The sequence below is a fragment of the Pogoniulus pusillus genome, chromosome 20, assembly GCF_015220805.1.
Source record: "Pogoniulus pusillus isolate bPogPus1 chromosome 20, bPogPus1.pri, whole genome shotgun sequence".
Lineage (NCBI taxonomy): Eukaryota > Metazoa > Chordata > Aves > Piciformes > Lybiidae > Pogoniulus > Pogoniulus pusillus.
Genome location: NC_087283.1, coordinates 22,479,368 through 22,505,474, shown reverse-complemented (window position 1 = coordinate 22,505,474; position 26,107 = coordinate 22,479,368). Strand labels below are relative to the sequence as shown.

The 26,107-nt window shown below is 64.0% G+C and overlaps 1 protein-coding gene across 1 annotated transcript in view; it reads right to left on the bottom strand.

Moving 5' to 3' along the window:
- Nucleotides 1–26,107, bottom strand: part of HYDIN (HYDIN axonemal central pair apparatus protein) — a 197,935-nt gene that overhangs the window by 49,727 nt on the left and 122,101 nt on the right. Inside the window, 10 exon segments of the mRNA XM_064159820.1 lie at nt 6,152–6,356; nt 8,674–8,758; nt 11,213–11,451; nt 13,020–13,188; nt 14,284–14,383; nt 15,619–15,718; nt 18,524–18,722; nt 20,967–21,139; nt 21,234–21,393; nt 23,436–23,555. Coding sequence (XP_064015890.1) covers nt 6,152–6,356; nt 8,674–8,758; nt 11,213–11,451; nt 13,020–13,188; nt 14,284–14,383; nt 15,619–15,718; nt 18,524–18,722; nt 20,967–21,139; nt 21,234–21,393; nt 23,436–23,555 — 1,550 coding nt within the window.

Sequence of the window (26,107 nt, the reverse complement as noted above, 5' to 3'; positions counted from 1 at the left end):
ACCCTTCCTGCCCCATCCCTGCCCCTCAGGGACTCTCAGAGCCACCCAGAACCCTTCCTGCCCCATCCCTGCCCCTCAGGGACTCTCAGAGCCTCTCAGAACCCTTCCTGCCCCATGCCTGCCCCTCAGGGACTCTCAGAGCCTCTCAGAACCCTTCCTGCCCCATGCCTGCCCCTCAGGCACTCTCAGAGCCTCTCAGAACCCTTCCTGCCCCATGCCTGCCCCTGAGGACTCTCAGAGCCTCTCAGAACCCTTCCTGCCCCATCCCTGCCCCTGAGGACTCTCAGAGCCTCCCAGAACACTTCCTGCCCCATCCCTGCCCCTGAAGGACTCTCAGAGCCCCTCAGAACCCTTCCTGCCCCATGCCTGCCCCTCAGGGACTCTCAGAGCCCCTCAGAACCCTTCCTGCCCCATCCCTACCCCTCAGGGACTCTCAGAGCCTCCCAGAACCCTTCCTGCCCCATCCCTGCCCCTCAGGGACTCTCAGAACCCCTCAGAACCCTTCCTGCCCCATGCCTGCCCCTCAGGGACTCTCAGAGCCTCCCAGAACCCTTCCTGCCCCATCCCTGCCCCTCAGGGACTCTCAGAGCCCCTCAGAACCCTTCCTGCCCCATCCCTGCCCCTCAGGGACTCTCAGAGCCTCCCAGAACCCTTCCTGCCCCATCCCTGCCCCTCAGGGACTCTCAGAACCCCTCAGAACCCTTCCTGCCCCATGCCTGCCCCTCAGGGACTCTCAGAGCCTCCCAGAACCCTTCCTGCCCCATGCCTGCCCCTCAGGGACTCTCAGAGCCACCCAGAACCCTTCCTGCCCCATCCCTGCCCCTCAGGGACTCTCAGAACCCCTCAGAACCCTTCCTGCCCCATCCCTACCCCTCAGGGACTCTCAGAGCCTCCCAGAACCCTTCCTGCCCCATCCCTGCCCCTCAGGGACTCTCAGAACCCCTCAGAACCCTTCCTGCCCCATGCCTGCCCCTCAGGGACTCTCAGAGCCCCTCAGAACCCTTCCTGCCCCATCCCTGCCCCTGAGGCACTCTCAGAGCCTCTCAGAACCCTTCCTGCCCCATCCCTGCCCCTCAGGGACTCTCAGAGCCTCTCAGAACCCTTCCTGCCCCATCCCTGCCCCTCAGAGACTCTCAGAGCCCCTCAGAACCCTTCCTGCCCCATCCCTACCCCTCAGGGACTCTCAGAGCCTCTCAGAACCCTTCCTGCCCCATGCCTGCCCCTCAGAGACTCTCAGAGCCCCTCAGAACCCTTCCTGCCCCATGCCTGCCCCTCAGGGACTCTCAGAGCCTCCCAGAACCCTTCCTGCCCCATGCCTGCCCCTCAGAGACTCTCAGAGCCCCTCAGAACCCTTCCTGCCCCATGCCTGCCCCTCAGGGACTCTCAGAGCCTCCCAGAACCCTTCCTGCCCCATCCCTGCCCCTCAGGGACTCTCAGAGCCCCTCAGAACCCTTCCTGCCCCATCCCTGCCCCTCAGGGACTCTCAGAGCCCCTCAGAACCCGTCCTGCCCCATCCCTGCCCCTCAGGCACTCTCAGAGCCCCTCAGAACCCTTCCTGCCCCATCCCTGCCCCTCAGGGACTCTCAGAGCCCCTCAGAACCCTTCCTGCCCCATGCCTGCCCCTCAGGGACTCTCAGAGCCTCCCAGAACCCTTCCTGCCCCATCCCTGCCCCTCAGAGACTCTCAGAGCCACCCAGAACCCTTCCTGCCCCATCCCTGCCCCTCAGGGACTCTCAGAGCCCCTCAGAACCCTTCCTGCCCCATGCCTGCCCCTCAGGGACTCTCAGAGCCTCCCAGAACCCTTCCTGCCCCATGCCTGCCCCTCAGGGACTCTCAGAGCCTCCCAGAACCCTTCCTGCCCCATCCCTGCCCCTCAGGGACTCTCAGAGCCCCTCAGAACCCTTCCTGCCCCATCCCTGCCCCTGAGGACTCTCAGAGCCCCTCAGAACCCTTCCTGCCCCATCCCTGCCCCTCAGGGACTCTCAGAGCCTCCCAGAACCCTTCCTGCCCCATCCCTGCCCCTCAGAGACTCTCAGAGCCACCCAGAACCCTTCCTGCCCCATCCCTGCCCCTCAGGGACTCTCAGAGCCCCTCAGAACCCTTCCTGCCCCATCCCTGCCCCTCAGGGACTCTCAGAGCCCCTCAGAACCCTTCCTGCCCCATCCCTGCCCCTGAGGCACTCTCAGAGCCCCTCAGAACCCTTCCTGCCCCATGCCTGCCCCTCAGGGACTCTCAGAGCCTCCCAGAACCCTTCCTGCCCCATCCCTGCCCCTCAGGGACTCTCAGAGCCCCTCAGAACCCTTCCTGCCCCATCCCTGCCCCTGAGGACTCTCAGAGCCCCTCAGAACCCTTCCTGCCCCATCCCTGCCCCTCAGGGACTCTCAGAGCCTCCCAGAACCCTTCCTGCCCCATCCCTGCCCCTCAGAGACTCTCAGAGCCACCCAGAACCCTTCCTGCCCCATCCCTGCCCCTCAGGGACTCTCAGAGCCCCTCAGAACCCTTCCTGCCCCATCCCTGCCCCTCAGGGACTCTCAGAGCCCCTCAGAACCCTTCCTGCCCCATGCCTGCCCCTCAGGGACTCTCAGAGCCTCCCAGAACCCTTCCTGCCCCATGCCTGCCCCTCAGGGACTCTCAGAGCCCCTCAGAACCCTTCCTGCCCCATGCCTGCCCCTCAGGGACTCTCAGAGCCTCCCAGAACCCTTCCTGCCCCATCCCTGCCCCTCAGGGACTCTCAGAGCCTCCCAGAACCCTTCCTGCCCCATGCCTGCCCCTCAGAGACTCTCAGAGCCCCTCAGAACCCTTCCTGCCCCATCCCTGCCCCTCAGGGACTCTCAGAGCCCCTCAGAACCCTTCCTGCCCCATGCCTGCCCCTCAGGGACTCTCAGAGCCCCTCAGAACCCTTCCTGCCCCATGCCTGCCCCTCAGGGACTCTCAGAGCCCCTCAGAACCCTTCCTGCCCCATGCCTGCCCCTGAGGGACTCTCAGAGCCCCTCAGAACCCTTCCTGCCCCATCCCTGCCCCTCAGGCACTCTCAGAGCCCCTCAGAACCCTTCCTGCCCCATGCCTGCCCCTCAGGGACTCTCAGAGCCCCTCAGAACCCTTCCTGCCCCATGCCTGCCCCTGAGGGACTCTCAGAGCCCCTCAGAACCCTTCCTGCCCCATCCCTGCCCCTCAGAGACTCTCAGAGCCTCCCAGAACCCTTCCTGCCCCATCCCTGCCCCTCAGGGACTCTCAGAGCCCCTCAGAACCCTTCCTGCCCCATGCCTGCCCCTCAGGGACTCTCAGAGCCTCCCAGAACCCTTCCTGCCCCATCCCTGCCCCTGAGGCACTCTCAGAGCCTCCCAGAACCCTTCCTGCCCCATGCCTGCCCCTCAGAGACTCTCAGAGCCCCTCAGAACCCTTCCTGCCCCATCCCTGCCCCTGAGGACTCTCAGAGCCTCCCAGAACCCTTCCTGCCCCATGCCTGCCCCTCAGGGACTCTCAGAGCCCCTCAGAACCCTTCCTGCCCCATCCCTGCCCCTCAGGGACTCTCAGAGCCTCCCAGAACCCTTCCTGCCCCATGCCTGCCCCTCAGGGACTCTCAGAGCCCCTCAGAACCCTTCCTGCCCCATGCCTGCCCCTGAAGGACTCTCAGAGCCTCCCAGAACCCTTCCTGCCCCATCTCTGCCCCTGAGGGACTCTCAGAGCCCCTCAGAACCCTTCCTGCCCAGTGCCTGCCCCTCAGGGACTCTCAGAGCCTCTCAGAACCCTTCCTGCCCCATCCCTGCCCCTCAGGGACTCTCAGAGCCCCTCAGAACCCTTCCTGCCCAGTGCCTGCCCCTCAGGGACTCTCAGAGCCTCTCAGAACCCTTCCTGCCCCATCCCTGCCCCTGAGGAACTCTCAGAGCCCCTCAGAACCCTTCCTGCCCCATCCCTGCCCCTCAGGGACTCTCAGAGCCCCTCAGAACCCTTCCTGCCCCATCCCTGCCCCTGAGGACTCTCAGAGCCTCTCAGAACCCTTCCTGCCCCATCCCTGCCCCTCAGGGACTCTCAGAGCCTCCCAGAACCCTTCCTGCCCCATGCCTGCCCCTCAGGGACTCTCAGAGTCCCTCAGAACCCTTCCTGCCCCATGCCTGCCCCTCAGAGACTCTCAGAGCCTCTCAGAACCCTTCCTGCCCCATCCCTGCCCCTCAGGGACTCTCAGAGCCCCTCAGAACCTCTTCTGCCCCATCCCTGCCCCTGAGGGACTCTCGGAGCCTCTCAGAACCCTTCCTGCCCCATCCCTACCCCTCAGGGACTCTCAGAGCCTCTCAGAACCCTTCCTGCCCCATCCCTGCCCCTCAGGGACTCTCAGAGCCCCTCAGAACCTCTTCTGCCCCATCCCTGCCTCTGAGGGACTCTCAGAGCCCCTCAGAACCCTTCCTGCCCCATGCCTGCCCCTCAGGGACTCTCAGAGCCTCTCAGAACCCTTCCTGCCCCATGCCTGCCCCTGAGGGACTCTCAGAGCCTCCCAGAACCCTTCCTGCCCCATCCCTGCACCTGAAGGACTCTCAGAGCCTCTCAGAACCCTTCCTGCCCCATGCCTGCCCCTCAGGGACTCTCAGAGCCTCCCAGAACCCTTCCTGCCCCATCCCTGCCCCTCAGGGACTCTCAGAGCCCCTCAGAACCCTTCCTGCCCCATCCCTGCCCCTCAGGGACTCTCAGAGCCTCCCAGAACCCTTCCTGCCCCATCCCTGCCCCTGAGGAACTCTCAGAGCCCCTCAGAATCCTTCCTGCCCCATGCCTGCCCCTCAGGCACTCTCAGAGCCCCTCAGAACCCTTCCTGCCCCATGCCTGCCCCTCAGGGACTCTCAGAGCCTCTCAGAACCCTTCCTGCCCCATCCCTGCCCCTCAGGGACTCTCAGAGCCCCTCAGAACCCTTCCTGCCCCATCCCTGCCCCTCAGGGACTCTCAGAGCCCCTCAGAACCCTTCCTGCCCCATCCCTGCCCCTCAGGGACTCTCAGAGCCTCCCAGAACCCTTCCTGCCCCATCCCTGCCCCTCAGGGACTCTCAGAGCCCCTCAGAACCCTTCCTGCCCCATCCCTGCCCCTCAGGGACTCTCAGAGCCCCTCAGAACCCTTCCTGCCCCATGCCTGCCCCTCAGGGACTCTCAGAGCCTCTCAGAACCCTTCCTGCCCCATCCCTGCCCCTCAGGGACTCTCAGAGCCCCTCAGAACCCTTCCTGCCCCATGCCTGCCCCTCAGGGACTCTCAGAGCCCCTCAGAACCCTTCCTGCCCCATCCCTGCCCCTCAGGGACTCTCAGAGCCCCTCAGAACCCTTCCTGCCCCATGCCTGCCCCTGAGGACTCTCAGAGCCTCCCAGAACCCTTCCTGCCCCATCCCTGCCCCTCAGGGACTCTCAGAGCCCCTCAGAACCCTTCCTGCCCCATGCCTGCCCCTCAGGGACTCTCAGAGCCCCTCAGAACCCTTCCTGCCCCATGCCTGCCCCTCAGGCACTCTCAGAGCCCCTCAGAACCCTTCCTGCCCCATGCCTGCCCCTCAGGGACTCTCAGAGCCCCTCAGAACCCTTCCTGCCCCATGCCTGCCCCTCAGGGACTCTCAGAGCCCCTCAGAACCCTTCCTGCCCCATCCCTGCCCCTCAGGGACTCTCAGAGCCCCTCAGAACCCTTCCTGCCCCATGCCTGCCCCTGAGGACTCTCAGAGCCTCCCAGAACCCTTCCTGCCCCATCCCTGCCCCTCAGGGACTCTCAGAGCCCCTCAGAACCCTTCCTGCCCCATGCCTGCCCCTCAGGGACTCTCAGAGCCCCTCAGAACCCTTCCTGCCCCATCCCTGCCCCTCAGGGACTCTCAGAGCCCCTCAGAACCCTTCCTGCCCCATGCCTGCCCCTGAGGACTCTCAGAGCCTCCCAGAACCCTTCCTGCCCCATCCCTGCCCCTCAGGGACTCTCAGAGCCCCTCAGAACCCTTCCTGCCCCATCCCTGCCCCTGAGGCACTCTCAGAGCCTCTCAGAACCCTTCCTGCCCCATCCCTGCCCCTCAGGGACTCTCAGAGCCCCTCAGAACCCTTCCTGCCCCATCCCTGCCCCTCAGGGACTCTCAGAGCCCCTCAGAACCCTTCTGGGCAGTGCCCAGCTGCAGCTGTGGCCACAGGAACCCTTGGGCAGCACATACCTGGCAGGCAGGACTCGGCCAGCAGCTTGTAGGGGATGCCAAGGGGGTTGTCCTTGGGGTCTCTGTTGCTGATGTCAATGCCCAGGTGCTCCTGGCACACCCCTGGCAGCCCTGCAGAGCACTCCACTGTCACCAGCTGCTGGCCCCCAGCAGGGATGCAGCCAAAGGCAGGGGACACAGTGAAGATGCCCAGGGTGAGATGAGCCTGCAGAGAGAGACCCAGCAGAGCCTGAGGGCAAACAGCCTCACCCTGAGTGTGCCAGCAAGGAGCTCACCAGCCCCTGGCCTCCAGCTGGCCCCTGGCCTCCAGCTGGCACCAGCCCCCCTGTGCCAAGGCAGGCAGGGCTGACTCCAGGGCCCAGAGGAGATGGACAAGGCAGGAGGAGCTGCCCTGAGGGGCTCAGAGGAAGGAGTTTGGGTGTGGAGGAGCCTTCAGCTCCCAAAGGTGAAAGAGGAGAGCAGAGAGCAGTGTGAGAAACGCTGGCAGAGGGCAGAAGGCAGTGCCAGGTCAGCTCCTGCCCATGCAGTGGGAGCCCAGCAGGGACACTGCACAGCTGTGGCACTGCCAGCCCTGCTCTGGCCAGCAGCTGCCAAGCACAGGAGCTGCTCCTTCCTCCTGGCTCCACAGCTCCAGCTCTGAGCCAAAGCAGGGCACTGAGCAGCTGCTGCCACTGCTTGGGGCTGGCAGCTGCTGGCTCAGCAGTGGGCAATGCATGTGCCATGGCTGGGAGCCCCTGGGCACCAGGGCCTGGGGGGCTGGGGTGAGGCAAGGCTCAGCATGAGCCTGCAGGGGGAGTGCAGCAGAGGCTGCAGCAAGAGCAGTGTGGCCAGCAGGGCACGGGAGGGCATCTGGGCAACCAGAGAGCCATGGAATGAAGCAGGCTGGCAGTGAGCTCCCAGCTCAGCCAGCCCAGCCTGGCACCCAGCCCTGCCCAGCCAACCACACCATGGCACTCAGTGCCAACCTAGCACCCAGCCCTGCCCAAACAACCACACCATGGCACTCAGTGCCAACCTAGCACCCAGCCCTGCCCAACCAACCATACCATGGCACTCAGTGCCAACCTAGCACCCAGCCCTGCCCAACCAACCACACCATGGCACTCAGTGCCAACCTAGCACCCAGCCCTGCCCAAACAACCACACCATGGCACTCAGGGCCCAGCCAGCCTTGGCTCCAACCCCTCCAGCCACGGCCACTCCACCACCTCCCTGGGCAGCCCATGCCAGTGCCAATCACTCTCTCTGCCAGCAGCTTCCTCCTCACAGCCAGCCCACACCTGCCCTGACACAGCTTCAGCCTGGGGCCCCTTCTGCTGCTGCTGCCTGCCTGGCACCAGAGCCCAACCCCACCTGGCTACAGCCTCCCTGCAGGCAGCTGCAGGCAGCAATCAGCTCTGCCCTGAGCCTCCTCTGCTGCAGCCTGCACCCCCCCAGCTCCCTCAGCCTCTCCTCACAGGGCTGTGCTCCAGGCCCCTCCCCAGCCTTGCTGCCCTTCTCTCAGCACCTTCCAGCACCTCAGCAGCTCTCTGCAATTCAGGAGCCCACAGCTGGACACAGCACTCCAGGGCTGGCCTGAGCAGGGCTGGGCACAGGGGCACAAGAACATCCCTTCTCCTGCTGCCCACACTGCTCCTCAGCCAGCCCAGGATGCCACTGGCTCTGCTGCCCACCTGGGCACACTGCTGCCTCCTCTGCAGCTGCTCTCTCACAGCACCCCCAGGGCCCTCTCTGCCTGCCTGCTCTCAGCCCCTCTGGCCCCAGCCTGCACTGCTGCTTGGGGCTGCTGTGGCCAAAGTGCACAACCTGCCCTTGGCCTTCTTCACTCTCATCCCCTTGGCCTCTGCCCACCCATGCAGCCTGCCCAGGGCCCTCTGCAGGGCTCTGCTGCCCTCCAACAGCTCCACAGCTGCTCCTGGCTTGCTGCCACCTGCAGCCTCACTGCTGCTGGACTCAGTGCCCTGCTCCAGAGCATCACTGAAGAGACTGCACAGGCCTGTGCCCAGCACTGCTCCCTGGGGCACAGCTCTGGTGCCAGCTGCCAACTTTACTCTGGCTGCCCCTTGGCTCTGCTCTCCTCACACCACACCTGCAGTCCTTTGTGCAGTCCTGCAGCCCCCAGCACAAGCAGGACATGGAAGTGTTGGAGCCAGCCCAGAGGAGGCCACAAAGATGCTGAGAGGGCTGCAGCAGCGGTGAGACACTGGCACAGACTGAGGGTGGGGAGACACTGGCACAGGTTGCCCAGGGAGGTTGAGGAGCACAGAATCACCCAACGTGATCAAAGATCACGTTGGGTGATTCTGTGCTCCCCAACCTCCCTGGAGGTGTTCAGGACCAGGCTGGATGAGGCCTTGAGCAACCTGTTCCAGTGAGAGGTGCCCCTGCCTATGGCAAGTGGTTGGCACTGGCTGAGCTTTGAGCTCCCTCCCAGCCTAAACCATTCAATGCTTTTATGTCAAGCCCCCAGGCTGGGCACAAGCAGCTGGAGGAGCTGTGCTGGGGCAGCAGGAGCCACCAACCTCTCTGTGCAGCTTGCTGGGCTTGGCAGAGGCTGTGCTGAAGCTCTCTCTTGCCTGGCACTGGGAGGATCTCCTTTGGTGTGCACTGAGAGGAGGAGGAGGAGGAGGAGGAGGAGACACAAAACATTATGCTGCAGCAGCTCTGCTCTGAGCACAGGCTGAGAGAGTTTGGGGCTCTGCAGCCTGGAGAGGAGAAGGCTTAGAGGAGACCTTGGAGGAGTCTTCCAGGAGCTGAAGTGGGCTCCAGGAGGGCTGGGGAGGGAGTATGGACAAGATGTGGGGAGGAGGAGGAGGAGGAGGAGGAGGAGGAGGAGGAGGAGCAGGAGGAATGGGTTTGAAGTGGCAGAGGGGAGATGGAAAGTGTATGTGAGGAAGAAGTGAGGGTGGGGAGAGACTGGCACAGGTTGCCCCAGGGAGGCAACACCTGGACCAGTGTCCTGTCATAGCCTGCCCTGGCTGCTGCCAGGGGCCTGGCTGCCAGCCCTGGGAGCCACTGGCCTGGGTGGGCTGGAAGTGAAGAGGGAGATCAGCCAAAGCCAGGGCAACACAGCCCAGCACTGCCCAGGGCATCACCCACCCATGGCCCCCAGCACTACCCACCCATGGCCCCCAGTATCACCCACCCATGGCCCCCAGCACCACGCACCCATGGCCCCCAGCACTACCCACCCATGGCCCCCAGCATCACCCACCCGTGGCCCCCAGCACCACCCACCCATGGCCCTCAGCACCACCCACCCGTGGCCCCCAGCACCACCCACCCGTGGTGCCCAGCATCACCCACCCGTGGCCCACAGCACCACCCACCCGTGGCCCCCAGCACCACCCACCCATGGCCCCCAGCATCACCCTCCTGTGGCCCTCAGCACCACCCACCCATGGCCCCCAGCATCACCCACCCGTGGCCCACAGCACCACCCACCCGTGGCCCCCAGCACCACTCACCCATGGCCCCCAGCACCACCCTCCTGTGGCCCTCAGCACCACCCACCCATGGCCCCCAGCATCACCCTCCTGTGGCCCTCAGCACCACCCACCCATGGCCCCCAGCATCACCCACCCATGGCCCCCAGCAGCACCCACCCATGGCCCTCAGCATCACCCACCCATGGCCCCCAGCACTACCCACCCATGGCCCCCAGCAGCACCCACCCATGGCCCCCAGCAGCACCTACCCATGGCCCCCAGCAGCACCCACCCATGGCCCCCAGCACCACCCACCCATGGCCCCCAGCAGCACCCACCCATGGCCCTCAGCATCACCCACCCATGGCCCCCAGCACTACCCACCCATGGCCCCCAGCAGCACCCACCCATGGCCCCCCAGCAGCACCTACCCATGGCCCCCAGCAGCACCCACCCATGGCCCCCAGCACCACCCACCCATGGCCCCCAGCAGCACCCACCCATGGCCCCCAGCACCACTCACCCATGGCCCCCAGCATCACCCACCCATGGCCCCCAGCACCACTCACCCATGGCCCCCAGCACCACTCACCCATGGCCCCCAGCATCACCCACCCATGGCCCCCAGCACCACTCACCCATGGCCCCCAGCACCACCCACCCATGGCCCCCAGCATCACCCACCCGTGGCCCCCAGCACCACTCACCCATGGCCCCCAGCACCACCCACCCATGGCCCCCAGCACCACCCACCCGTGGCCCCCAGCAGCACCCACCCATGGCCCCCAGCAGCACCCACCCATGGCCCCCAGCAGTACCCACCCATGGCCCCCAGCACTACCCACCCATGGCCCCCAGCAGCACCCACCCATGGCCCCCAGCAGCACCTACCCATGGCCCCCAGCAGCACCCACCCATGGCCCCCAGCACTACCCACCCATGGCCCCCAGCAGCACCCACCCATGGCCCCCAGCATCACCCTCCTGTGGCCCTCAGCACCACTCACCCATGGCCCTCAGCATCACCCACCCGTGGCCCACAGCACCACCCACCCATGGTCCTCAGCACCACCCACCCATGGTCCTCAGCACCACCCACCCATGGTCCTCAGCACCACCCACCCGTGGCCCCCAGCATCACAGCTCAGCAGTGCTGCAGCTCAGCAGGAAGGCTCCTTCTGGGAGTGAGAGCCCCAAGGCTGAGCCCAGGATGCCAGCTGCAGCCTGGCAGTGTGCCCTGCCTGCCTCACACACACTGCCAGGCTGAGCCTAGGATGCCAGCTGCAGCCTGGCAGTGTGCCCTGCCTGCCTCACACACACTGCCAGGCTGAGCCCTGCATGCCAGCTGCAGCCTGGCTGTGTGCCCTGCCTGCCTCACACACACTGCCAGGCTGAGCCCAGGATGCCAGCTGCAGCCTGGCTGTGTGCCCTGCTTGCCTGTCAGCCACACACACACTGCCAGGTTGAGCCCTGCATGCCAGCTGCAGCCTGGCTGTGTGCCCTGCCTGCCTCACACACACTGCCAGGCTGAGCCCTGCATGCCAGCTGCAGCCTGGCTGTGTGCCCTGCTTGCCCTCCACACACAGGCTGCGAGTCCTCCCCAGGCAGGGAGGCTGCTGCAGGTCTGCCCTCACCTCTCCCTTGGCAGCCCGGGTGCAGCCTGCTGTGCCCTGCAGATGAGGAAGTCGAAGGGCAGGAGGCCTCTGTTGTGCAGCAGGAGGCTGCAGCTCCTCCTGGTGCCGCTGAGCATGGCCCCGAAGCTGAGCAGCGCCGCAGGGCTGAGGCTGTAGCGGCTGAACACAGCCCTGGCTGAGAGCCTCACTGGGATGGCAGCGATGGTCTCACCTCCTGCACACAGGCTGGGCTCAATCACCTGCACCGAGAGAGAGTCAGAGAAGCAGCCAGGCTGGAAGGGAGCTCCCAGCTCAGCCAGTCCAACCTAGCACCCAGCCCTGCCCAACTAACCACACCATGGCACTCAGTGCCAACCTAGCACCCAGCCCTGCCCAACTAACCACACCATGGCACTCAGTGCCAACCTAGCACCCAGCCCTGCCCAACAAACCACACCATGGCACTCAGTGCCAACCTAGCACCCAGCCCTGCCCAAACAACCACACCATGGCACTCAGTGCCAACCTAGCACCCAGCCCTGCCCAAACAACCACACCATGGCACTCAGTGCCAACCTAGCACCCAGCCCTGCCCAAACAACCACACCATGGCACTCAATGCCCAGCCAGCCTTGGCTCCAACCCCTCCAGCCACGGCCACTCCACCACCTCCCTGGGCAGCCCATGCCAGTGCCAATCACTCTCTGTGCCAGCAGCTTCCTCCTCACAGCCAGCCCACACCTGCCCTGCCACAGCTTCAGCCTGGGGCCCCTTCTGCTGCTGCTGCCTGCCTGGCACCAGAGCCCAACCCCACCTGGCTACTGCACAGGCCTGTGCCCAGCACTGCTCCCTGGGGCACAGCTTTGGTGCCAGTTGCCAGCTGCATGTGGCACCATTCACCACCACTCTCTGGGCTCTGCCATCCAGCCAGTTCCTGACCCAGCACAGAGTGAATCTGTCCCAGCCATGAGCTGCCAGCTGTGCCAGGAGCTGCTTGTGGCACACAGTGCCAAAGGCTTTGCTGCAGTCCAGGCAGACTACACCCACAGCCTGCCCCACATGCACCAGGCAGGAACCTGATCATCAAAGGAGCTCAGGTTGGTGAGACAGGACCTGCCCCTCCTGAACCCATGCTGCCTGGGCCTGACCCCTTGGCCACCCTGTAGGTGCTGTGTGATGGCACCCAGGATGACCTGTTCCATGCCCTTGCCTGGGAGGCCTTGGTAAGTCCAGCAGAGGCCAGCCCCAGCCCTGTGACCCCTTCCCAGCTCACCCTCCCTGCTTAAACACCTCCCCCAGGGCTGATGTTCAGCTTCTCTTGCAGCCAGGGCATGGGTTAGGCTGGAAGGGACCTCTCAAGCTCAGCCAGTCCAACTCCCCTGCACTCTGCAGGCTGCTCACAGCCACAACCAACCTCACCTGCAGTGGTGCCAGCCAGGGGGCAGCTCCCACCTCTCTGGCCAGCCTGGGCCAGGCTCTCCCCACCCTCAGTGCCAAACATTTCTCCCTTCTCTCCACTCTCAAGCTCCCTCTTGCAGTTCACATCACCACCCCCCTTAGCCTGCCACAACAGCCCCTGCTCCAAAGGCTGTCCCCAGCTATCTCACTGCCCCCTTCAAGCACCACAGGTGGCTCCTGCAAGCCTCTGTTGTAGGAGAGAAGATTCCCCAGCAGAAGATGCCCCTGGCAGAGCAGGAGCTGGGCTGGTCCTTGGGGCACTGCCCAGATAGGTTGGACTCGATGCTCTTAAAGGTCTCTTCCCACCTGGTTCATTCTGTGACTGTGTGGAGCTTTCCTGCCATGTCCCAGCTGTGCCCACCCAGCTCACCTGGCACAGCAGGATGGGTTTGTCCTCAATGCTGATCTCCTGCCTGGGGTGGAAGAGCAGCTGGATGGGCACAGGGCGCTCAGAGGCAGGCAGCAGCCCCTGCTGGGGCTGCACAGTCAGCTGGGACCCCAGGTCGGGGGTGCTGAGCTCTCTGGTGTCCAGCCTGAACCTAGGGAGGGAGGAAGGAGACCTCTGCAGTGCCCTGCCCAGGTGCCAGCAGCACAGCCAGGTCCAGTTAATGAAACCAAACAAACCAGAAGGGAACAGTTCCAGCTCTGCCTGGGCAATCCCAGAGCCTGGGCTGGGAGCTCAGCTCCACCCCCAGGGGCTGCAGCCCCTGCTTTAAAACCTCATGGAGAGGAAGAACCAGGACCTGGGAGGAAGGCAGCAGAGCTCAGCAGTGGCTGGGATCAGTGTCAGGGTCATGGGATCCCAGGATCCAATCCCATGGTATGGCTTGGGAGGGACCTCTGGAGCTCACCCAGCCCAACCCCCCCTGCCCCAGCCTGGCACCCACAGCAGCCTGCCCAGCAGCACAGTGCCCAGGGGGGGTTGGAAGCTCTGCAGAGACTCCACAGCCTCTCTGGGCAGCCTGCTCCAGGCTCCAGCAGCCTCACACCAAACAGCTTTCTCCTGCTGCTCACATGGAGCCTCCTGGGTGCCACTTTGTGCCCACTGCGCCTTGGCCTGTGCCTGGGCACCACTGAGCAGAGTCTGGCCCCAGGCTCCTGCCCCCCACAGCTCCTTCAGCCCTTGCTGGGCACTGCTCAGCTGCCCTCTGGGGCTGCTCTGCTGCAGGCTCTCAGCCCCAGGGCTCTCAGCCTCTGCTGCTCCCAGAGCTGCTCCAGGCCCCTCAGCAGCTCTGCAGCCTGCCCTGGACTCTCCCCAGCACTTCCCTGCCCCTCCTGAGCCCAGCACTGGGGCCAGGACTGCAGATGTGGCCTCCCTGGGGCAGAGGAGATGTGAGGAGGAGCTCCCTTGCCCTGCTGCCACCCTCCTGCCCGCACCCCAGGTGCCCAATGGCTCCAGCTCTGGTGCTGCTGAGCTCTGCAGAACTGCTGGGCTGGGGCTGGATTCTCCTTGCAAGGGAGAGAGGAGCTCAGGAGAGTCCCAGAACTCAACCAGCCCAGGAGGCAGGCAGCGTGGGGACAGCTCCTAGCCGCGGGCAGGAGGAGGCGGCAAGCCTGGGCAGATGGTGGCAGCAGGTGGCAGCAGGTGGCAGCAGGTGGCAGCAGGCACTCCCAGAGCAGGCAGCTGGACCCACCTGTAGGCAATCTCATACTTCCCTTGGTTCTTCAGAGTCAGCACTTGCTTGGCACCGTCCAGGACCTTCAGGACTCCAAAGTCCACGCAGCCATCAGCACCTGCAGGGCAGCCACGGGGCAGGGGAGGAGGGAGGAGGGCACTGGAGCTGCTGCAGGCAGAGCTCTGGGGGGCTCAGGGGGCACACAGCCCTGCTCAGCAGCTCTCCCTCCCTGCCAGCTTCCTCTGGCTCCTTTGCTGCCCTTTCCCTGCTGCTGCAGAGGGCATCTGCAGGGCTTGGCAGCCAAGGAGCTCAGCTTCCACCTCCTTGCCTCCAGCCCCTGGCAGTGCTGAGCCTCCAGGGCTGGGCTGAGCCTCCAGGGCTGAGCTGAGCCTCCAGGGCTGTGCTGAGCCTCCAGGGCTGAGCTGAGCCTCCAGGGCTGGGCTGAGCCTCCAGGGCTGAGCTGAGCCTCCAGGGCTGGGCTGAGCCTCCAGGGCTGGGCTGAGCCTCCAGGGCTGAGCTGAGCCTCCAGGGCTGGGCTGAGCCTCCAGGGCTGAGCTGCACCACCAGGGCTGAGCTGCACCACCAGGGCTGAGCTGCACCTCCAGGGCTGAGCTGAGCCTCCAGGGCTGAGCTGCACCTCCAGGGCTGGGCTGAGCCTTCAGGGCTGTGCTGAGCCTCCAGGGCTGAGCTGAGCCTCCAGGGCTGTGCTGAGCCTCCAGGGCTGGGCTGAGCCTTCAGGTCTGAGGTGAGCCTTCAGGGCTGAGCTGCACCACCAGGGCTGAGCTGCACCTCCAGGGCTGGGCTGAGCCTCCAGGGCTGGGCTGAGCCTTCAGGGCTGTGCTAAGCCTTCAGGGCTGAGCTGAGCCTTCAGAGCTGAGCCTCCAGGGCTGGGCTGAGCCTTCAGGGCTGAGCTGAGCCTCCAGAGCTGAGCCTCCAGGGCTGAGCTGAGCCTCCAGAGCTGAGCCTTCAGGGCTGAGCTGAGCCTCCAGGGCTGAGCCTTCAGGGCTGAGCAGAGCCTCCAGAGCTGAGCCTCCAGGGCTGGGCTGAGCCTCCAGGGCTGTGCTGAGCCTCCAGGGCTGTGCTAAGCCTTCAGGGCTGAGCCTCCAGGGCTGGGCTGAGCCTCCAGGGCTGAGCCTCCAGGGCTGGGCTGTGCTTCATGCCCCCAGACCCAGCTGCACACTTGAGGCTCCCCCAAGGCTCTCTGTGACCTGGCAGTGCCCACGCAGCAGGCAGGACATGTGTGGCCAGGCTCCGTGCCAGGCTGGCATGCTGGCCCAGCCCATCCCAGCCCCTCCCCACTTGCCAGGGCCCTGCCCTCCATGCCCTCCCCTGCTCTGGAGGCATTGGACTGACCTTTAGCAGTGCTGATGTGCAGAGCAACGTCGTAGGCTTCGGCCTGGACTTGGATGTTCTCCACCTGGACTATGCCCTGCACATTGTCTGCATCTGAGACCTGGGGCAGCAGAACCAAAGCCTGCTGGAGGCTCTGCCAGCTGCTGCCCACAGCCTGCCCTGCCTGCCTGCTGCCCGTGCCAAGCTGCTCACCTCCTGCCCACCTGCCAGCCCCACTCTGGGCAACGCTGCTGCCATGGCACAGCCAGGAATGGGCAGGGGCAGGGGTTAGGGTAGGAACCTGCCAGCCTCACTCTGGGCAATGCTGCTGCCAGGGCACAACCAGGCACAGGCAGAGGTTAGGGTAGGAACCTGCCAGCCTCACTCTGGGCAATGCTGCTGCCATGGCACAACCTGGCATGGGCAGGGGCAGGGGTTAAGGTTAGGGTTAGGGTTAAGGTAGGAACCTGCCAGTCCCACTCTGGGCAATGCTGCTGCCATGGCACAACCTGGCATGGGCAGGGGTTAGGGTTAGGGTTAGGGTTAGGGTAGGAACCTGCCAGCCTCACTCTGGGCAATGCTGCTGCCAGGGCACAACCAGGCATGGACAGGGGCAGGGGTTAAGGTTAGGGTTAGGGTTAGGGTAGGAACCTGCCAGCCTCACTCTGGGCAATGCTGCTGCCAGGGCACAACCAGGCATGGGCATGGGCAGAGGTTAGGGTAGGAACCTGCCAGCCTCACTCTGGGCAATGCTGCTGCCAGGGCACAACCAGGCATGGGCAGGGGTTAGGGTTAAGGTTAGGGTTAGGGTTAGGGTAGGAACCTGCCAGCCCCACTCTGGGCAATGCTGCTGCCAGGGCACAACCAGGCACTGGCAGGGGTTAGGGTTAAGGTTAGGGTTAGGGTTAAGGTAGGAACCTGCCAGCCCCACTCTGGGCAATGCTGCTGCCATGGCACAACCAGGCACGGGCAGGGGCAGGGGTTAGGGTAGGAACCTGCCAGCCTCACTCTGGGCAATGCTGCTGCCAGGGAACAACCAGGCATGGGCAGGGGTTGGGGTTAAGGCTAAGGTTAGGGTTAAGGTCAAGGTTAGGGTCAGAGTTAAGGGTGGGGTTAGGGGAGGGACCTGCCAGTCCTACTCTTGGCAATGCTGCTGCCATGGCACAACCAGGCATGGGCAGGGGTTAGGGTTAACGTTAGGGTTAGGGTTAGGATAGGAACCTGCCAGCCCCACTCTGGGCAACGCTGCTGCCATGGCACAACCAGGCAGGGCCTGCCCTTGGGGAGGAAGCACTGAGGAGGGACCTACTGCAGAGCAGCTCTCTGGAGAGACCTGGCAGGGCTCAGGGGCAACAATTCCATGAGCCAGCAATGTGCTCTCATGGCCCAGAGGCCAATGGGCTCCTGGGGTGCATGAAGGGCACAGGAGGTTCTCCTGCCCTTCTACTCTGAGGCCACATCTGGAGTCTGAGCTCCAGCTGTGTGCTCCCCAGCTCAGGGGAGACAGAGAAGTGCTGGGGAGAGCCCAGGGCAGGCTGCAGAGCTGCTGAGGGGCCTGGAGCAGCTCTGGGAGCAGCAGAGGCTGAGAGCCCTGGGGCTGAGAGCCTGCAGCAGAGCAGGTTAGGTTGGCTAGGGCTGGGTGCTAGGTTGGCACTGAGTGCCATGGTGTGGTTGTTTGGGCAGGGCTGGGTGCTAGGTTGGCACTGAGAGCCATGGTGTGGGTGGTTGGGCAGGGCTGGGTGCTAGGTTGGCACTGAGTGCCATGGTGTGGTTGTTTGGGCAGGGCTGGGTGCTAGGTTGGCACTGAGTGCCATGGTGTGGCTGGTTGGGCAGGACTGGGTGCTAGGTTGGCACTGAGTGCCATGGTCTGGCTGGTTGGGCAGGACTGGGTGCTAGGTTGGCAGTGAGTGCCATGGTGTGGTTGTTTGGGCAGGGCTGGGTGCTAGGTTGGCACTGAGTGCCATGGTGTGGCTGGTTGGGCAGGACTGGGTGCTAGGTTGGCACTGAGTGCCATGGTCTGGCTGGTTGGGCAGGGCTGGGTGCTAGGTTGGCACTGAGTGCCATGGTGTGGTTGCTTGGCTGGGGCTGGCTGCTAGGTTGGCACTGAGTGCCATGGTGTGGCTGGTTGGGCAGGACTGGGTGCTAGGTTGGCACTGAGTGCCATGGTGTGGTTGGTTGGCTAGGGCTGGGTGCTAGGTTGGCACTGAGTGCCATGGTGTGGTTGCTTGGCTGGGGCTGGGTGCTAGGTTGGCACTGAGTGCCATGGTGTGGTTGCTTGGCTGGGGCTGGGTGCTAGTTTGGCACTGAGTGCCATGGTGTGGTTGCTTGGCTGGGGCTGGGTGTTAGGTTGGCACTGAGTGCCATGGTGTGGTTGCTTGGCTGGGGCTGGGTACTAGGTTGGCACTGAGTGCCATGGTGTGGTTGCTTGGCTAGGGCTGGGTGCTAGGTTGGCACTGAGTGCCATGGTGTGGTTGCTTGGCTGGGGCTGGCTGCTAGGTTGGCACTGAGTGCCATGGTGTGGTTGCTTGGCTAGGGCTGGGTGCTAGGTTGGCACTTAGCTCTGGCAGCAGCAAAGGCTGAGAGCCCTGGGGCTGAGAGCCTGCAGCAGAGCAGCCCCAGAGGGCAGCTGAGCAGTGCCCAGCAAGGGCTGAAGGAGCTGTGGGGGGCAAGAGCCTGGGGCCAGACTCTTCTCAGCGGTGCCCAGGGCCAGGCCAAGGGGCAGTGGGCACAAAGTGGCACCCAGGAGGCTCCATGTGAGCAGGAGGAGGAGCTGAGCTATTTGATGACCACCACCCTTCAGCGAGGGTCCTTTGGTGCTAAGGACCCAGAGGCTCATCTTTGCCTTCGGGCAGCTTCCATGCCCCAGGGCTAGGGGCTGAGCGCTCTGCCCAGCTGTGCCAGGCAGGGTGCCCCTTGCCCCCCTCACCTCTAAGCGGATCATCTTCTTCAGGCTCAGAGCCTTTGTGGCCTTGAAGCGCAGCCGCAGGCTCAGCTCCGAGCGAGGCTCGACCGTGCCCTGCTGCTGGGACACTGAGAAGCCCTCTCCAAGGTTCTGCAGCCCACTCAGGTGCCAGGCGACGGGCAGGGGGCAGCTGTTCCGCAGCAGCAGGGTCCTGCTCTGCTCCCTGCGGAGACACCGAAGCCACTCAGTGCCAGCTGCTGGGTGGGCACAGCACAGGTTCAGAGATTCCTAAAAGGTGGTTTGGGTGGGAAGAGAGCTCAAAGATCAGTCAGTGCCAACCTCCTCCCTGCCAGGGGGCTTGAGGATTGATCCAGCCTGGTCCTCAGCACCTCCAGGGAGGTTGTGGGGCACAGAAGCACAGAATGGGATCAAAGATCCCAGCAAAGATCCCATTCTGTGCTCCACAGCCTCCCTGGGCAGCCTGTGCCTGTCTCTCATCACCCTCAACCTGTGCCAAGCTCTCCTCACCCTCACTGCCAACTATTTCTTCCTCCTCTCCCAGCTCAGAGCCATTCTCCCTCCTCCTGGCACTGCCAGCCCTTGCCCAGAGTCCCTCCCCAGCTCCCCTGCAGCCCCTTCAGGCACTGCAAGGCTGCTCTCAGCTCTCCCTGCAGCCTTCTCCTCCCCAGGCTGCACAGCCCCAACTCTGCCAGCCTGTGCCCACAGCAGAGCTTCTCCAGCAGCCTCTCTGTGGCCTCCTCTGGCCCCTGCCCAGCAGCTCCAGGCCCTTCCTGTGCTGGGGGCTGAGGTTTATGAGTTCATGGAATGAGTTTGGGTTGGAAGTGACCTCAGAGCTCAGCCAATGCCACGGGCAGGGGCACCTCCCATCAGCTCAGGGTGCTTAAAGCCTCACCCAGCCTGGCACTGAACACCTCCAGGGAGGCTGTGGAGCACAGAACGTGATCAAAGATCCAAAGTCTCTTCCTCAGCTCTCTAGGAGCCTCCTTCAGCTCCTGGAAGGCTGCTCTGAGGGCTCCAGCTGGAAGGCCACTCAGAGCAGCCCCACAGGGGGGTCTGAACCCATCCTCTCAGGGCTGTCTCTCTGCCACAAGCCTGAGAGGTGAGGTCCTTGGGTAGCAGGAAGGTATCCAGCAGCAGGGAGGTACAGAGGAGCTACTGGAGGCTGTCTGGAGCAGCATCAGGATGCCCTTTGCTGGGGGGTGGGTGCAGAGCCATAGGACAACTGTTGGGCTTGGCAAAAGACCTTCAAGATCCTCCAGTCCAACCAGCAACCCAACCCCACCACGGGCATCAAACCATGGCCCCAAGTGCCACTGCCATAAGGTTCTGGAGCAGCTCCAGGCATGGGGACTCCACCATCTCTCCTCAGGCTCCCACAAGACTCATCCAAGCCAGCAAGGAATGGTGAGCAAGAAGGTTGGAAGTGCTGGGAGACAGAAGGATGCTGGCCCAGCCTACAGGCTGAGTGCCCACACAGCAAGAGAAGGTGGAGAGAGGCTTCAGCTGAGTGCCTGGCAGCAGAGTGTCTGGCAGCAGAGTGAATGCCTGGCAGCTGAGTGCCTGGCAGCAGAGTGCCTGTCAGCAGAGTGCCTGGCAGCTGAGTGTCTGGCAGCTGAGTGTCTGGCAGCTGAGTGCCTGGAAGCAGAGTGTCTGGCAGCAGAGTGTCTGGCAGCAGAGTGCCTGGCAGCAGAGTGCCTGGCAGCTGAGTGCCTGGAAGCAGAGTGTCTGGCAGCAGAGTGCCTGGCAGCTGAGTGTCTGGAAGCAGAGTGTCTGGCAGCAGAGTGCCTGGCAGCAGAGTGCCTGCAGCAGAGTGTCTGGCAGCAGAGTGCCTGGCAGCAGAGTGCCTGCAGCAGAGTGTCTGGCAGCAGAGTGCCTGGCAGCAGTGCCTGGCAGCAGTGCCTGGCAGCAGAGTGTCTGGCAGCACAGTGCCTGGCAGCAGTGCCTGGCAGCAGAGTGTCTGGCAGCACAGTGCCTGCAGCATAGTGCCTGGCAGCAGTGCCTGGCAGCAGTGCCTGGCAGCAGAGTGTCTGGCAGCAGAGTGCCTGCAGCATAGTGCCTGGCAGCAGAGTGCCTGCAGCAGAGTGTCTGGCAGCAGAGTGTCTGGCAGCACAGTGCCTGCAGCATAGTGCCTGGCAGCAGAGTGCCTGGCAACAGTGCCTGGCAGCAGTGCCTGGCAGCAGAGTGCCTGGCAGCACAGTGCCTGCAGCATAGTGCCTGGCAGCAGTGCCTGGCAGCAGAGTGTCTGGCAGCAGAGTGCCTGCAGCATAGTGCCTGGCAGCAGAGTGCCTGGCAGCAGAGTGTCTGGCAGCAGAGTGCCTGCAGCATAGTGCCTGGCAGCAGAGTGCCTGGCAGCAGAGTGTCTGGCAGCTGAGTGCCTGCAGCATAGTGCCTGGCAGCAGTGCCTGGCAGCAGTGCCTGGCAGCAGAGTGCCCACAGCTTGGCTGACCTGTGCAGCAGCACCCTGCCGAAATGCAGCTGCTTGGGGCTGACCCCCAGCTGCAGCTGCACCCCCTGGCAGCAGAGCTGGAAGAGCACAGGCTCTGGGTTGTCCTTGATGCAGCAGATGAGTTTGTCCTCCAGCAGGCCAGCTGCAGTGGGGTATGCCCAGAGGCTCAGCTCCTGGCCCCAGCAAGAGAAACACAGGAGAGCACTCAGGGAGCTGCAGGAGGAGCTCCTGGGCTCTGCTGCTGCTGCCTCCTGCCTGGCCTCCCACCTGCTTCTCCTGAGGCTTCAGCTTCATGCTGGGAGGCTCCAGGAGGAAGGTGTCAGCTTTGGTGTCCCTCTGGAAGGAGAAGCTCACCTCTGCCTCCAGGGGGGTGGCATTGAGGATGGAGATCTTCTCACAGTGGCTGGGGGGCTGCAGGGCTTTGTACCTGGGGGGGAGGCTGTGCAGGTGCCTGTGGCCTTCACTCTCCAGCCCTAGCAGCAGTGGCACAAGAGGCCCCAGCAAGCAGGCCAAGGCACAGCCCAGGGGCACCTTGCATGCTGCCTCTGCTCCTTCCTTGAGCAGACTTCGAGGCCCACCCCCCACTTGCTGGCCCCAGCCCAGAAGAGGCCAGGCCACCTGAAGGCAGCAGCTCAGCAGGGCAGGGCAGAGGGGCAGGCTGCTGCCCACACTCTTCCCAGTGCCCCCCAGGACCCCACTGGCCTTCCTGGCCACCAGGGCACACTGCTGTGCCACGCAGAGCTTGGTGCCCAGCAGGGCTCGCAGGGCTCTCCACAGGACTGCTCTCCAGCAGGGCACCTCCATCAGCTCCACCACCTCCATCCCTCCTCCAGCTCCATCCCTCCATCAGCTCCATCCCTCCACAGGCTCCATCCCTCCACCACCTCCATCCCTCCACCACCTCCATCCCTCCACAGGCTCCATCCCTCCACCACCTCCATCCCTCCACAGGCTCCATCCCTCCACAGGCTCCATCCCTCCACCATCTCCATCCCTCCACCACCTCCATCCCTCCACCTCCCTCCCTCCACCACCTCCATCCCTCCACCACCTCCATCCCTCCATCAGCTCCATCCCTTCATCACCTCCATCCCTCCACCACCTCCATCCCTCCATCAGCTCTATCCCTCCACAGGCTCCATCCCTCCTCCAGCTCCATCCCCCCACAGGTTCCATCCCTCCTCCAGCTCCATCCTTCCACAGGCTCCATCCCCCCACAGGCTCCATCCCTCCTCCAGCTCCATCCCCCCACAGGCTCCATCCCCCCACAGGCTCCATCCCTCCTCCAGCTCCATCCCCCCACAGGCTCCATCCCCCCACAGGTTCCATCCCTCCTCCAGCTCCATCCCTCCACAGGCTCCATCCCCCCACAGGCTCCATCCCTCCATCAGCTCCATCCCTCCACCACCTCCATCCCTCCGCAGGCTCCATCCCTCCATCAGCTCTATCCCTCCATCAGCTCCATCCCTCCACAGGCTCCATCCCTCCACAGGCTCCATCTCTCCACCACCTCCATCCCTCCACAGGCTCCATCCCTCCATCACCTCCATCCCTCCACCAGCTCTATCCCTCCACCAGCTCCATCCCTCAACAGGCTCCATCCCTCCACCAATTCCATCCCTCCACCAGCTCCATCCCTCCACAAGCTCCATCCCTTCATCACCTCCATCCCTCCACCAATTCCATCCCTCCACCAGCTCCATCCCTCCACAAGCTCCATCCCTCCATCACCTCCATCCCTCCACCAATTCCATCCCTCCACCAGCTCCATCCCTCCACAAGCTCCATCCCTTCATCACCTCCATCCCTCCACCAGCTCCATCCCTCCACAGGCTCCATCCCTCCATCAGCTCCATCCCTCCACAGGCTCCATCCCCCCACAGGCTCCATCCCTCCATCAGCTCCATCCCTCCACCACCTTCATCCCTCCACCACCTCCATCCCTCCATCAGCTCCATCCCTCCACAGGCTCCATCCCTCCACAGGCTCCATCCCCCCATCAGCTCCATCCCCCCACAGGCTCCATCCCTCCACAGGCTCCATCTCTCCACCACCTCCATCCCTCCACAGGCTCCATCCCTCCATCACCTCCATCCCTCCACCAGCTCTATCCCTCCACCAGCTCCATCCCTCCACAAGCTCCATCCCTTCATCACCTCCATCCCTCCACCAGCTCCATCCCTCCACAAGCTCCATCCCTTCATCACCTCCATCCCTCCACCATCTCAATCCATCCACCAGCCCCACCCCTCCATCACCCCCACCCCTCCACCAGCCCCTCCAGTGCTCCTGAGGCTATTATCTGCTCCATCCCACACACCCTTGCTCCTTCCCAGCCACCAAGCTCCTAGCTGTATCTGCCTGGGCCTGCCCTGAACTGTGTGTCCCTGGCCTTGGAGATGCCATCCCAACACCTCACCCTGTGCAAGCAGCACATCAGGGCACTCATTTGGGGTGGGCAGCACCTACCAGGCTCTTGACTTGCCACACAGCAGTGGTCCAAAGTGGAACACTCCTGTGCTCAGGACATACTCCTTGAAGATGATGTCAGCATCTGCCTTGCTCCTCCTGCAGCGAGGAAACACCACCCTGGGCACAGAAAGCAGGCAAGGAGGAGCTGCCAGGTGCTGCCAGCAGAAAAGCTGCTCCCAGAGCCCCAACTCTGAGTGCTGCCTGAGGCCCCAGCACTGCTGCCAGCTCCAGCATGGGGACAGCTGCTGGGTGGCTCAGACAGAAGGGCACAGGGACACATGGGGCAGAGCTGTGAGGTCAGGGGCAGCAGAGTGGCACAGCCCCAGGGTGTCCTGGCAGGCTAATAGGCCTATGGGATGTGCTGGCTGGCACCACCCTCCTGCTGCTGGGGGAAGCAAGGGAGGGAGCTAAACAAAGGCTTGGGCCATGATGTCCCCTCCCAGAGTGACCAACAGGGACCCACAGGTGCTCAGGTGCTCGTTGGTGTCTGGCCCAAGTGAGGGTGAGCAAGCCCTGGGGCCAACTCCCCTGGTCAGTGTGGCCAATGCCATCTGGTTGGTGACTCTCTGTGGCCAAAGAGCCTCTGCACTGGGGCAGGGAGTGTCAATGGAGCTGAGATGCAAGCAGCTGTGCTGCTGCTGCTGCCTCTGCCTCCCTGTGTGCTGCTGCTGCTCTGCCTCCCTGTGTGCTGCTGCTACTGCTGCTGCTCTGCCTCTCTGTGTGCTGCTGCTGCTGCTGCCTCTGCCTCCCTGTGTGCTGCTGCTGCTGCCTCCCTGTGTGCTGCTGCTGCTGCTCTGCCTCCCTGTGTGCTGCTGCTGCTGCTGCTCTGCCTCCCTGTGTGCTGCTGCTGCTGCTGCTCTGCCTCCCTGTGTGCTGCTGCTGCTGCTGCTCTGCCTCCCTGTGTGCTGCTGCTGCTGCTCTGCCTCCCTGTGTGCTGCTGCTGCTGCTGCTCTGCCTCACTGTGTGCTGCTGCTGCTGCTCCTCTGCCTCACTGTGTGCTGCTGCTGCTGCTCTGCCTCACTGTGTGCTGCTGCTGCTGCTGCTCTGCCTCACTGTGTGCTGCTGCTGCTGCTGCTCTGCCTCCCTGTGTGCTGCTGCTGCTGCTGCTCTGCCACACTGTGTGCTGCTGCTGCTGCTCTGCCTCACTGTGTGCTGCTGCTGCTGCTGCTCTGCCTCACTGTGTGCTGCTGCTGCTGCTGCTGCTGCCTCACTGTGTGCTGCTGCTGCTGCTGCTCTGCCTCACTGTGTGCTGCTGCTGCTGCTGCTGCTGCCTCACTGTGTGCTGCTGCTGCTGCTGCTCTGCCTCACTGTGTGCTGCTGCTGCTGCTCTGCCTCCCTGTGTGCTGCTGCTGCTGCTGCTCTGCCTCACTGTGTGCTGCTGCTGCTGCTCCTCTGCCTCCCTGTGTGCTGCTGCTGCTGCTGCTCTGCCTCACTGTGTGCTGCTGCTGCTGCTGCTCTGCCTCACTGTGTGCTGCTGCTGCTGCTGCTCTGCCTCCCTGTGTGCTGCTGCTGCTGCTGCTCTGCCACACGGTGTGCTGCTGCTGCTGCTCTGCCTCACTGTGTGCTGCTGCTGCTGCTGCCTCACTGTGTGCTGCTGCTGCTGCTGCTCTGCCTCACTGTGTGCTGCTGCTGCTGCTCTGCCTCACTGTGTGCTGCTGCTGCTGCTCTGCCTCACTGTGTGCTGCTGCTGCTGCTCTGCCTCCCTGAGTGCTGCTGCTGCTGCTGCTCTGCCTCCCTGTGTGCTGCTGCTGCTGCTGCTCTGCCTCCCTGTGTGCTGCTGCTGCTGCTCTGCCTCCCTGTGTGCTGCTGCTGCTCTGCCTCCCTGTGTGCTGCTGCTGCTCTGCCTCACTGTGTGCTGCTGCTGCTGCTGCCTCACTGTGTGCTGCTGCTGCTGCTGCTCTGCCTCACTGTGTGCTGCTGCTGCTGCTGCTCTGCCTCACTGTGTGCTGCTGCTGCTGCTCTGCCTCACTGTGTGCTGCTGCTGCTGCTGCTCTGCCTCACTGTGTGCTGCTGCTGCTGCTCTGCCTCACTGTGTGCTGCTGCTGCTGCTCTGCCTCACTGTGTGCTGCTGCTGCTGCTCTGCCTCCCTGAGTGCTGCTGCTGCTGCTGCTCTGCCTCCCTGTGTGCTGCTGCTGCTGCTGCTCTGCCTCCCTGTGTGCTGCTGCTGCTGCTGCTCTGCCTCCCTGTGTGCTGCTGCTGCTGCTGCTCTGCCTCACTGTGTGCTGCTGCTGCTGCTGCTGCTCTGCCTCCCTGTGTGCTGCTGCTGCTGCTGCTCTGCCTCACTGTGTGCTGCTGCTGCTGCTGCTGCTCTGCCTCCCTGTGTGCTGCTGCTGCTGCTGCTCTGCCTCCCTGTGTGCTGCTGCTGCTGCTGCTGCTCTGCCTCACTGTGTGCTGCTGCTGCTGCTCTGCCTCACTGTGTGCTGCTGCTGCTGCTCTGCCTCACTGTGTGCTGCTGCTGCTGCTGCTGCTCTGCCTCACTGTGTGCTGCTGCTGCTGCTCTGCCTCCCTGTGTGCTGCTGCTGCTGCTCTGCCTCACTGTGTGCTGCTGCTGCTGCTGCTCTGCCTCACTGTGTGCTGCTGCTGCTGCTGCTCTGCCTCACTGTGTGCTGCTGCTGCTGCTGCTGCTCTGCCTCACTGTGTGCTGCTGCTGCTGCTGCTCTGCCTCCCTG